We start from the raw sequence: 12,318 nt of genomic DNA on the forward strand, positions 1-12,318 counted from the left end.
CGCTCAGCCACTGCCACAATCTCCTTTCTGCTATCAGATCAAAATGAGCAGATAACAGCAAAGGTTGCTAGGTTCATAGCAGGGGCAATCAGAATAAGGGCCACTAACTGACGGCTGATTCAGGAATTTAAATTGTGCTCTTATATCAAATTCCCTTCTCTGCGTATACTGTAATGTTTTACTGTTGCTATGGCCATTGGCTAATGCGAATAAAGTTTTATCCATCCTATCCAACTTGCTGCGTATCTCCATAACCCCTATCCACCACCACCCAGCTAGCACGCCTGTCCTCCAACCCCAAATCCCCATGCGCCAGCCTGCCCACATCTCCCTACCCCCAATGCCCACGACGCAGCCTGCTCACGGGTCGCCATCCCCACAACTCACTGCGGCCTCTTGCAAAAGTAGCCTCCTCTCGTGCACTTTCTCGGGACAACTGCAGCCCCCAACCTGCACCGACCTGAAGGGCATTGGGAGCTGAAGAGCGCATGCCAGAGAGGAGGCGATTGGGAGAGCAAAGCTGCCTGGAGGGACGCGGCTGGCGGGCAATCCTGCGCGCACTTCATCAACTAGGTTGACACTACTGCTCAAACCTATCCATTCTTAAGGAAATCAGCCCTGAGTGCTCACTGGAAGGACAGATCCTGAAGCTGAGGCTCCAAGACTTTGGCCACCTCATGAGAAGAGAAGACTCCCTGGAAAAGACCCTGGTGCTGGGAAAGATGGAGGGCACAAGGAGAAGGGGACGACAGAGGATGAGATGGTGGGATAGTGTTCTCGAAGCTACCAGCATGAGTTTGACCAAACTGCGGGAGGCAGTGGAAGACAGAAGTGCCTGGCGTGCTCTGGTCCAGGGGGTCACGAAGAGGCGGACACGACTAAACGACTAAACAACAACCACCGCTGTGTGCCCGCCTCTCCGCCTCCACCACCACCGCGGAGCTCCTTCTGCGGCTGTGCCCGCCAAGCCTGCTCACCAGCAAGGCCACCCACCCAGTCAGTCCCCTCCCCCCCCAGCGGTGAGGCGTTCACAGCTTCTGAATGGCTGCAGGAGCTTCCAGGAGCCGCGGAAGCGCCGCTGCCCACCCAGTCCCACCCCCTGTGTGGCGAGGCATCTGCGACTTCTTTTCAAGGAAATGCTGTGCTCGCTGGGTTTACCTCAGCGCACAGGGACTGACTGAGCGGGCGGCAGGGTCCGCGGGCCAGATTTCTGAGCCTAGTGGGCTGGATCCGGCCCGCAGCCCTTAGTCTGAAGACCCCTGGTATAAGACCTGATATAGAGTTTCAATAGAGAATTCAACCAAGCAGCATCTTCTGCTCACTGGACTTCCAGCTCCAGCTTTCTGCTCAAAGCCCCAGCTCTAAGAACCAACCCCAAGGCACTTGGCTGCAGAATAAATCTTCCAAGTCTAGATTTGGGTGGGGCAACTCAGAGTCTTGGGTTGGTCCCTGTAATACAGTCACTGTTGTCATGGATGTTATGCCGCCGAGACCATATAATACCAGTCTTGAAAGACCTACACTGGCTCCCAGGACGTTTCCTAGCACAAAGTGTTGGTGTTGACCTTTAAAGCCCTAAACAGCCTCTGTCCAGTATACCTGAAGGAGCATCTCCACCCCCATCGTTCTGCCCAGACGCTGAGGTCCAGCGCCGAGGGCCTTCTGGTGGTTCCCTCACTGTGAGAAGCCAAGTTACAGGGAACCAGGCAGAGGGCCTTCTTGGTGGTGGGCCCGCCCTGTGGAATGCCTTCCTACCAGATGTCAAAGAGAAAAACAACCACCAGACTTTTAGAAGACATCTGAAGGCAGCCCTGTTTAGGGAAGCTTTTAATGTTTAACAGACCACTGTATTTTAATATTCTGTTGGAAGCCACCCAGAGTGGCTGGGGAAACCCAGCCAGATGGGCGAGGTATAAATAATATATTATTGTTATTATTATTATTATTATTATTATTATTATTATGCACAATGTGTGGTATGAATGTTACTAGCACGCACTAGTCAGTCTTTTGGGATGCTATGCAAGCAGTACTATACACATCAGCAAAGTCAGTTTCCTCCCAGTGAAATTCACCATGTGAGAACTGAATATTCTGTTGTTGTCTTTGCATGGGAGTTTTAATTAACGTTGACACTCTGCCCTCCCTTTGTCAGAGTTCAGGAATAAGTCTGTGTTTCTGGGTAAGAAAGGAAGCCTCTGAGATCCCTGCACAACTAGCAGCTATACTGCAGGGTGCATTAGGGTCCCCTGGCACATGCTCACTCTGTCCCTGGGGAAAACGTCACGGCTCGTATACTGGGGAGGAGGAGATCAAGAGGCATAGTGCAGATCAGGGGTAGCCAAGGTGGTATACGCCAGACATAGTTGGACTACAACTCCCATCAGCCCTGACCATTGGCCATATTGACCAGGCTGACTGGAGCCATCATCCAACGGCATGTGGCAGGGAGAATGCAAGCAAACTTTAACCCTTCCTAGGGAGCCTAGGGACGCGGGTGGCGCTGTGGTCTAAACCACAGAGCCTAGGGCTTGCCGATCAGAAGGTCGGTCGTTCGAATCCCTGTGATGGGGTGAGCTCCCGTTGCTCGGTCCCTGCTCCTGCCAAGCTAGCAGTTCGAAAGCACATCAAAGTGCAAGTAGATAAATAGGTCCCGCTTCAGCGGGAAGGTAAACAGCGTTTCTGTGCGCTGCTCTGGTTCGCCAGAAGCGGCTTAGTCATGCTGGCCACATGACCCGGAAGCTGAACGCCGGCTCCCTCAGCCAATAAAGCGAGATGAGCACCACAACCCCAGAGTTGTCCGCGACTGGACCTAATGGTCAGGGGTCCCTTTACCTTTACCTTTAGGGAGCCTCAACATACATTTTGGTAATCTAGCAGGAAAGCCTTGAAAAGCTTATCCTAAGAGCCAATTTGTAACCTTTCGCTTTTTAACAATAAATTAACAAATACTGTCTTAACTGCAAACTACTTCACTAGGGTTTCTGTACCAAAAAGCTACGGACACTTTTGACACAATAGTATGCAGATATGGGAAATGTCTACCCAAATATAAAGTGATTAACCATTACATGTCCCTCCTAAAGTACCTTGCAAAGACTACTGGACATTCTTTAAAACCTTACAACTGCTGTAGTCTTCTGTGCTAGATAAATGAAGCCTTGCTTAAGACACAGCAAGATTGCAGTTCACCTCTTAAAAGGATATGCTTAAAAAAACCAACCCTACTGCATTTGTGATACTCAAAATCCAAATTAGGATCCCCATAACTAGTGCAATGAAACACTGCGGAGAGGAAAGGAACACTTACTGTTCAAACACGGGTTATTACTGCACCGGTCTATGTTCTTCTCACAGTTGGAACCGTGGTAATTCATTGGGCAGTGGCAAGTGTATCCGCCAATCCGTTTCTCCACACAGGTCCCGCCATTGAAACAAGGCCCATCGGCGCAGGTCATAGCACTGACTTCGCAGTTCTTGCCGTAGAAACCTTGAGGGCAGGTGCATTTGTAGTCATTCTCCAAGTCCTGCAAAAAAAGGACAGACAGCCGAGTGATTAGGCCTTTTTGCCCAGGATGAAAGAGGCTGAGGCACAATCCGCTGAGGTTGTCTCCTGTGTAAGATCATCGGAAAGGGGAGATTGACCCGGTCCCAGCTAGATTTAAATGCTTGCTTTACTGTTACCTTTCCTCTTGACTCTTTTCCTTGTGCGTTTTTTGTCTCTTAGTTTATAAGTCTGAGAACAGGGCCCAACTCATGTTTCCAGGAGACAGACAGTACAGTGGTACCTCGGTTTACAAACTTAATCCGTTCCGGAAGTCCGTTCTTAAACCGAAACTGTTCTTAAACTGAGGCACGCTTTCCCCAATGAGTCCTCCCACCACCAGTGCCCTTCCACCATTCGGATTCTGTTCTTAGTCCGAGGTAAAGTTCGCAATCCAGGACACTACTTCTGGTTTTGCGGAGTTCGTAAACCGAATCGTTCGTAAACAGGACTGTTCTTAAACCAAGGTACCACTGTACTAATCTTAAAAATACAATTAAAAAAATTGTGTTTCATTGGAGTTTGCACAGGATATAGTCCCAGTGGCTCATGTCTCACTGTGTTCAGACCCCTCATCCACTGCAGTTGTGCATCTCACATATAATCAATACAAAACACATACCTGTCATGTGTTTTAAATAGGGTTTACATTTTGATCACATTCTTACATTTAAGCTCCAAGCAGAACCAACTGATCATTATTGTGGCTTGGTCCCATCAGTTCAGTCCCTGAAAAGCGTACTTAACATTGTAAATGCTCCAGCTCAAGGGTTGCCAATCCAGAGGTGCCTTCCAGATGTTGTTGGCCCCCAGTTCCCACTATCCTTGATCAATGGTGTAGCATAGGAGATGGGGGGGCAAGGCAACCAGTCCCCCCGACAGGTGCCAGCTTCCACAGGAATCCCCACCCTGGCAAAGGTAACAGAGCAGCCAAGGCCCACAGTGAGCAGGAGCGGAGAGAGGGAGGGAGGCAGGCAAGGGGCAACCCCAGTGCAGTGCAGCCCAGCACTCCACTTTGCAGGTGTGTGTGTGTGTGGGGGGGTTATCTGCCAAGGGCCATGTCAGCATGGCCCCGCTTGGCTCCAGTGGGGGGGGGGCCTCTAGTGGCATCAGCGGCTTGCCCGCCCCAGGCACCAGCAACCCACACTATGCCACTGTCCTTGATCATTGGCCATGATGGCTGCAGCTGATGGGAGTTGGAGTCTAATAATATCTGGACTACATCAGTAGTGATGTATGGAAGTGAGAGCTGGACCATAAAGAAGGCCGAAGAATGGATGCTTTTGAATTATGGTGCTGGAGGAGACTCTTGAGAGTCCCATGGACTGCAAGAAGATCAAACCTCTCCATTCTGAAGGAAATCAGCCCTGAGCGCTCACTGGAAGGGCAGATCGTGAAGCTGAGGCTCCCAGACTTTGGCCACCTCCTGAGAAGACTGCCTGGAAAAGGCCCTGATGTTGGGAAAGATGGAGGGCACAAGGAGAAGGGGACGACAGAGGACGAGATGGCTGGACAGTGTTCCCGAAGCTACCAGCATGAGTCTGACCAAACTGCGGGAGGCAGTGGAAGACGGGAGGGCCTGGCGTGCTCTGGTCCAGGGGGTCTCGAAGAGGTGGACACCACTAAACAACTAAACAACAACAACAATATCTGGACAGCTCCATGTTGGCTAGCCCTATCCCAGCTAAAGCACTTTCAAGGATAGAAGGAATGAAAGACACCTTGGACTTATAGCTAATCTTTCACTTCATTTTACTTGCAGAGGAGCCTTGCTTTCGTTAGACTTGATTTGGTCAAAGCATTTCAGTTCTTGCAAGGCTTAACGATGAATGCTCTTGGCTTAGAAAACCTAAAGGTCATAGGTCTTTAGACCTAAACAAATACAGGTTACCTTCATATGTAGCAGTTTATAGATCTGACCTCATATTGCAAGTTACCCTAAGTCAGTGGTGGCGAACCTATGGCATGCTTGCCAGAGGGCGCACTCAGAGCCCTCTCTGTGGGCACGCGCACCGGGGCCCCAGCACAGAGCTGGCAGAAGGCGAAGGTGGCGCGCCGAGTCCTCAGCTCAACTTGGGCAGCCAGAGCACCATGTGCGTAGTGGGTCGGCATAGGAAACTGCGCAGCAGGGGCGGGATGCGATGCCCATCAGGGCCCCGACTCTCTCCAAAATGGGGGTCTCAGCTATTCTTTGGCCTGAGTTCATTGCACCCAATTGCATGGAGGCTTCCGGAGCATATTGTGGCAATTGGTATTTTGTGCAAGCGGGTTGCGAAATAGCACCGGCAATGATTATGGCGGGCCCTCAGTTTCGGATGCTGCGCAAGCAGGACAGTAAAGAGCCGAAATCCCCAAATTGGCCTGTTTGCTGCAGCGCCTTTAGGGCTCCTTTTGCTCAGTTGCTCCGCACGGGATGCCCAGACCAAGAAGGCAGCCTTGTGGCCAGGGAGGTGCAACGGGAAGGGCCAGGTGAGGCATTGGTCTCATTCGGACATGTGATGCAGGCGCTCTTGTTGTTTTTAGAGGCTGGGCACGGATCCTGGGACTTGTGTCCGAGTAGAAGTGCCTCAGATGGGGCATCAAGGGGTGCAAAAGGGAGCCACAACCTCCAGGGTGCACGTTTTCCCCTGGGGAGCCTCCGCTGTGGGTGGGGAGGGTGTAGCACTCTGCACGCGTTCAGAGGCATGCTACCGCATTGGTGGGCAACCGAGAGTTCCAAGCAGCCGCCTTCCTCCTCCTCCTGCTGTGAGGCTGAGGCTTTATACACCCTGTGGAGGGCCGGTCAGGGCTGGGCGAGGGAGCGGGGCTAGCATGTGGGTCAGCCCCTGGGCCCTTTCGGGAAATGGTGGAATGATGGTGGGGCACCACTCTGCACGCGCTCAGAGGGCCATGCCAAGAATGCTTGCTTGCTTGGGCTGGAGCTTAAAAGCTCAGGGAATCCTTGACGTGTGGAATTCTCTGCCAAATATTTTTAAGTCAACGAAAGCACTTGGGATTACTTTCCTTACTTTGTTTGGATCATCTTAATGCAAACTTTTACCTTTCAATAAAAAGTTGTTTGTATCATTGAAAGATCCGTTACTGCGTTTTTCTTTTAAGACAAAAGGTGTTAATGTATGAGTTGTTTTTTCTAAACTAAAGTCTCAGTAAAGGTAAAGGGACCCCTGACCATTAGGTCCAGTCGTGACCGACTCTGTGGTTGCGGCGCTCATCTCGCTTTATTGGCCAAGGGAGCCGACGTTTGTCCGCAGACAGTTTTTCCGGGTCACGTGGCCAGCATGACTAAGCCACTTTTGGTGAACCAGAGCAGCGCATGGAAACGGAGCAGTACCTATTTATCTACTTGCACTTTTGACATGCTTTCGAACTGCTAGGTTGGCAGGAGCAGGGGCCAAGCAATGGAAGCTCACCCGTCGTGGGGATTCGAACCGCCGACCTTCTGACCGCCAAGTCCTAGGCTCTGTGGTTTAACCCACAGCGCCACCCGCGTCCCTCTCAGTATTCAGGTTAAATTGCTGTGTTGGCGCTTTGTGATAAATAAATGGATTTTGGGTTGCAGTTTGGGCACTCGGTCTCTAAAAGATTCGTCACCACTGCCCTAGGTGCACAGATTGTGACCATCGGGCATATTGGCACAAGACTGGGTCACAGTGCTACTACAATACAGCTAGTGCCACTCATCCAATGGCATGCCTCTTTAAAACGTCATAAAAAGCCCTTAAGTTTAAAAGGATCAGTCTAAAGTAGAGCCTAGAAAAGCATCTCTGCACAAGGGCATTTACAGTGAGATTCATCCTCAGCTCTGCATCTCATGGACCAGTTTGATTCCTTTCGGCAGCTCAGAGGTGAGCGTGTGCTGGAGAAGAGCAGTCTTCTAAGTTGGTACAGAGCCCTGAATACTCACCACTGACACTCCATCGTTAGAGAGAGGTGGGCAGGACTTCTCAGCCTTTTCAATTGCCTTTTCCATTTGTGTTTGCTCTTGTGGGCCCTGTCTTAGGCCAAGGCAACAGGCAATCCCAAACACCAGCATTGGCACTGACTGGCAATAGTTCTCTAGGGCCTTAACTTTTTCAAATGGAATTACTTCCGGGGGAGGAGGTAAAAACCATTTATTAATTTCTGAGAAAGCGGGCATTAAACCTTCTCAGATAACGGCTCTACCTCTGAAGCCTCCTCACTCTCACCACTCCCTGATGTGCTGGGGGAAGATGCTCCTTGGAATTATATTCAGCAGCAATGGGAGAAGCATTCTGCACATGACCAGGGGCACTCTGATCACCACCATGTTAAAAGGCAGAGTACTGGTATTTAACACACCAAGGGCAAGTCTGGGAGACCATTATCTCAAGGCACATCACACTGTGCAAACCAAAGGCATTATAAATATAACCTGTTTCTGACTACATGTAACCACCCTAGTCCACTCCAGTCTAGAAGATCTTGACTTTAAAATGGTTTGAACACAGGAAGAGTGTCAAACAGATAATACAGAATCAGCTTCCTCAGAGAGCAGCTCCCATAAAATTAACTGGGGTCATGGAAGGTCTTGAGACCTGTTTTAAATTGTGGTAATGGTAGAATGGTCTCCAGAGAGCCTGACTGGACTACTGCCTATTATCTAAGACAAATTATTTTCACCAGTACTGAGACTAAAGCAGAGACATCACCTTGCCAACAAAGGTCCGTATAGTTAAAGCTATGGTTTTCCCCGTGGTGATGTATGGAAGTGAAAGCTGGCCCATAAAGAAGGCTGATGGCCGAAGAATGGATGCTTTTGAATTCTGGTGCTGGAGGAGACTCTTGAGAGTCCCATGGACTGCAAGAAGATCAAACCTCTCCATTTTGAAGGAAATCAGCCCTGAGTGCTCACTGGAAGGACAGATCGTGAAGCTGAGGCTCCCAGACTTTGGCCAGCTCCTGAGAAGAGAAGACTCCCTGGAAAAGACCCTGATGTTGGGAAAGATGGAGGGCACAAGGAGAAGGGGACGACAGAGGACAAGATGGTGGGACAGTGTTCTCGAAGGTACCAGCATGAGTTAGACTAAACTGCGGGAGGCAGTGGAAGACAGGAGTGCCTGGCATGCTCTGGTCCAGGGGGTCATGAAGAGGCAGATGCGACTAAACAACAACAATGGTAGAATGGTCTCCAGAGAGCCTGACTGTCCCGCTGTCTATTATCTAAGACAAATTATTTTCACCAGTACTGAGACTGAACAAATTTAGAAAGATGAAGCTTCTCTGCTCAGAATGCTACATTGCAAAATGGAATTTTAAATCAGGTGGTATTTTGAACTATTGTGCTACTCAATGTAACACATTAGCACATGTTCACATGGAGACAAGCATGAAATGAGAGAAACACAATTAGGTGAGTGGTAAGTAGAGAGATCATCCAAAAATCTTGCATTACTAACACTGAGAAGCTAGCATGTTAAAGTACCTTCCAATCCCTTTTTAAAAATATTATATTGAAACATACGCCATACTAATTATGCATAGCCTAAAAGTCAACGACTGGTAGGCTTTTGAGCCAAACCTGACATCTCTCACTTGCTACACCTTTCTCCCTCCATGCTACTAGAAAGGCTCAAGAGGATAAGGGGTGGACAGCAAGAGGCCGAGAAAAGAGGAGGGAGCCTCTATTTCTCACCGATGCATTTCCATTTCATCTTTGAATTTGTCTCCCTGAGCTGTCATCTTTGGAAAGCCAATAGGAATGGAGTTGAAAGTACCAGAAAGAGAAGCAAACCTCCTTTGCTCGTGCACCTGCTCCCTCAGACAACGCTTTCAGCAAATCTGTCCCCACTAAATGGCCACCTGGGAAGGGAACATGGACAACTGACTTCTTCTCTAGGTAGTCTACTGTCAACAAAATATATTGCTCAGCATGGATATAAAAGGACTGAAGTTACAAGCAAAGTTATTAGCCCTAATATGAGTGAAGTAAGTCTTTCATGAACAGGATCATCAGGTTGCTGGAATAAAGTTTTGGATTTTAAAAAGTAGAATTGGCTACATGCAGCAATACTGGGGACCATTATTGACATCTTAAAGCACAGGATGCATCTAAATAGCTCTTCACCTTCTGGTACCTACTGCCAGGGACAAGAGATGCCTCTCTGGGGAAGACTAAGCTGGTTCCTTTGAGTATTGGAGACAACCATGAAGGTATTAAACAAGCAAAGTAAACATTCAACCATCCAGAGTCAGCACTTTGGGTCTACAGTCATTGCAACCAACCACATAATTGATAGGAGGTCAAGGCCACCGGGGTCCAGGAGTTTTCGGGGGGGGGGAGGCAGGAAATGAAGTGCCCTGGACAATCAGAAGAGAGCGACTGAATTTGGAAGTTTTAAGGATGCAAATGTAATTATATTCATACTTAATTGGGGCACATCTCATGGAATTTAGTTGGACTTTCTTCTAAGCAAACATGCATAGGTTCATAAATTTCCTGTCTCACAGAAGGTAGGCGGGCAGCAGGCCCTATTATGTTTACGCCTCTTGTAACATGCACACTTAATACTTATGTTTGTTTCTTGAATGATGAAGTTCTAGGTAAATGCCCAGTCCCTCCAGAATCAGAACTGTAGAGTTGGACGGTCATCTAGTGCAGTTCCCTGCAATGCAGGAATCACAGCTAAAGCATCCATGACAGGTGACCATGAAAACTCTGTTTAAAAATTTTCAAGGAAAGAGAGTCCACCACCTTCCGAAGGAGGCCATTCCACTGTCCATCAGCTCTTACTCTCAGAAAGTTCTTCCTGACGTTTAGTCGGAATCTTCTTTCTTGTAACTTGAAGCCTTTGGCTCAGGTTCTACCCTTCAGAGCAGGAGAAAACAAGCTTGCTCCATCCTCCATGTGACAGCCCTTGAGATATTTGAAGATGGCTGTCATATCTCCTCTCAGCCTCCTCTTTTCCAGGATAAACACACCCAACTCCCTCAACCTTTCTTCATAAGGCCTGGCTTCCAGACCCTTGATCATCTTGCTCGCCCTGATCTGCACACGTTCCAGCTTGTCAATCTTTCTTAAATTGTGGCACCCAGAACTGGACACAGTACTCCAGGTGTGGTCTGACCAAGGCAGAATAGAGCAGTACTATTACTTCCCTTGATTGGGACACTACTTCTGTTGATGCAACCTAGAATAGCATTCACATTTTTTGCTGCTGCATCACACTCTTGACTCATGTTAAGCTTGTGGTCTGCTAAGACCCCTAGATCAGCTTTTCTCAACCTGTGGGTCCCCAGATGCTGTTGAACTACAACTCCCATCACCCCTAGCTAGCAAGGCCAGAGCTCAGGGATGATGGGAGTTGTAGTCCAACATCTGGGGACCCACAGGTTGAGAACCACTGCCCTAGATCCTTTTCACATGCAAGCCAGGTGTCTCCCATATTTGTGCAGCTGGGTCTTTCTGCCTAGCTTTATAACCTTCCGTTAGTCCCTCTTGAAATTGATTTTGTTAGTCTGGACCCCGTTTTCCAATTTGTTAAGGTCATATTGAATCCCGATTCTGTCTTCCGCTGTATTAGTTACCCTTCCCAGTATGGTGCCATCTGCAAATTTGATGAGCATCCCCTCAATTCCTTTGTCCAAGTCATTTATAAAGACATTGAACAATAACGGGCCTGGAAGATAACACAGCACCCCACTTTTCTCTTTTTTCCAGGATGACAAGGAACCATGAGTGAGCACTCTTTAGGTTTGGTCAACCAGCTACAAACCCGCCTAACAGCTACCTCACATTTGGGCTGTCCAGCTCACATTACACCAGCTTCTCTGCAAGACTATCATAGGGGACATTGTCAAAAGCCTTACCTATACTGGTATCATTCTGGACATGCCTTCAGTCTTTGCCTCTTACCTTATTCTACTGCTTGTGGTGTTCAAAACCTGTTCTAGCAGTACTTAGCCAAACCTGTTTCAGCAGCGTTTATCCAGTCATCAATTGTCTTTTGCCATTCCTTCATGACTGTAAGAACATTTTCTTGAAGCTGATAAAACTAAGTCTCCAGTTTCCTCTTCTGCATTCATGGTCCTCTGCATGTTTCAAATGACAATATTTTTATCCGTCCTCATAAAGATGAAGGGACCCCTGACCATTAGGTCCTGTTGCAAATGACTCTGGGGTTGCGGCGCTCATCTCGCTTTACTGGCCGAGGGAGCCAGCGTACAGCTTCCGGGTCATGTGCCCAGCATGACTAATCTGCTTCTGGTGAACCACAGCAGCGCATGGAAACACCATTTAGCTTCCCGCTGGAACTATACCTATTTATCTACTTGCACTGGCGTGCTTTCAAACTGCTAGGTGGGCAGGAGCAGGGACCGAGCAACAGGAGCTCACCCCATTGCAGGGATTCGACCCGCCGACCTTCCGATCGGCAAGTGCTAGGCTCTGTGGTTTAACCCACAGCGCCACCTGCGTCCCTATCCGTCCTCATAGTCAGTTGCTTAAGCAGAGTATATTTAATTCCTCTTGACCTTCAACTCCTCAGATTGCTAAACCTTGCTGCTTGTATCTTCACAATCTAAACCCCAGCCCTTCCTCTGTGGACATCATTCTTATTTTGATCATGGTTATTTTTCATCTGGACTCTCTGATCTCTGCCCTATTTCTCATTCTAGTCTTTATTCTTCTGGCTGGTTTGCTCATTCTACCTGTCCTTTCAACTATCTCTGTCCTTTCTTCACCCCATCTCTATCTACATCAGCTTCTTTAACCTATTTGCACTACCAAAAAGTTGCTTTTATGTCTTTAATATTCT

At 48.6% G+C, this 12,318-nt stretch overlaps 1 protein-coding gene across 2 annotated transcripts in view; it reads right to left on the minus strand.

Annotated features, from left to right (window-relative positions):
* DLL3 (delta like canonical Notch ligand 3) overlaps nucleotides 1–12,318 on the minus strand; it is a 157,342-nt gene that overhangs the window by 95,564 nt on the left and 49,460 nt on the right. For both annotated transcript variants that reach the window (XM_081018900.1, XM_081018899.1), the window contains one exon: nucleotides 3,311–3,527. In XM_081018900.1, the coding sequence (XP_080875026.1) occupies nucleotides 3,311–3,527 (217 nt within the window). The remainder of the gene's footprint in view (nucleotides 1–3,310; nucleotides 3,528–12,318) is intronic.

Source organism: Podarcis pityusensis (assembly GCF_964106645.2).
Source record: "Podarcis pityusensis genome assembly, chromosome: 8".
In the NCBI taxonomy this organism is placed as follows: Eukaryota; Metazoa; Chordata; class Lepidosauria; order Squamata; family Lacertidae; genus Podarcis; species Podarcis pityusensis.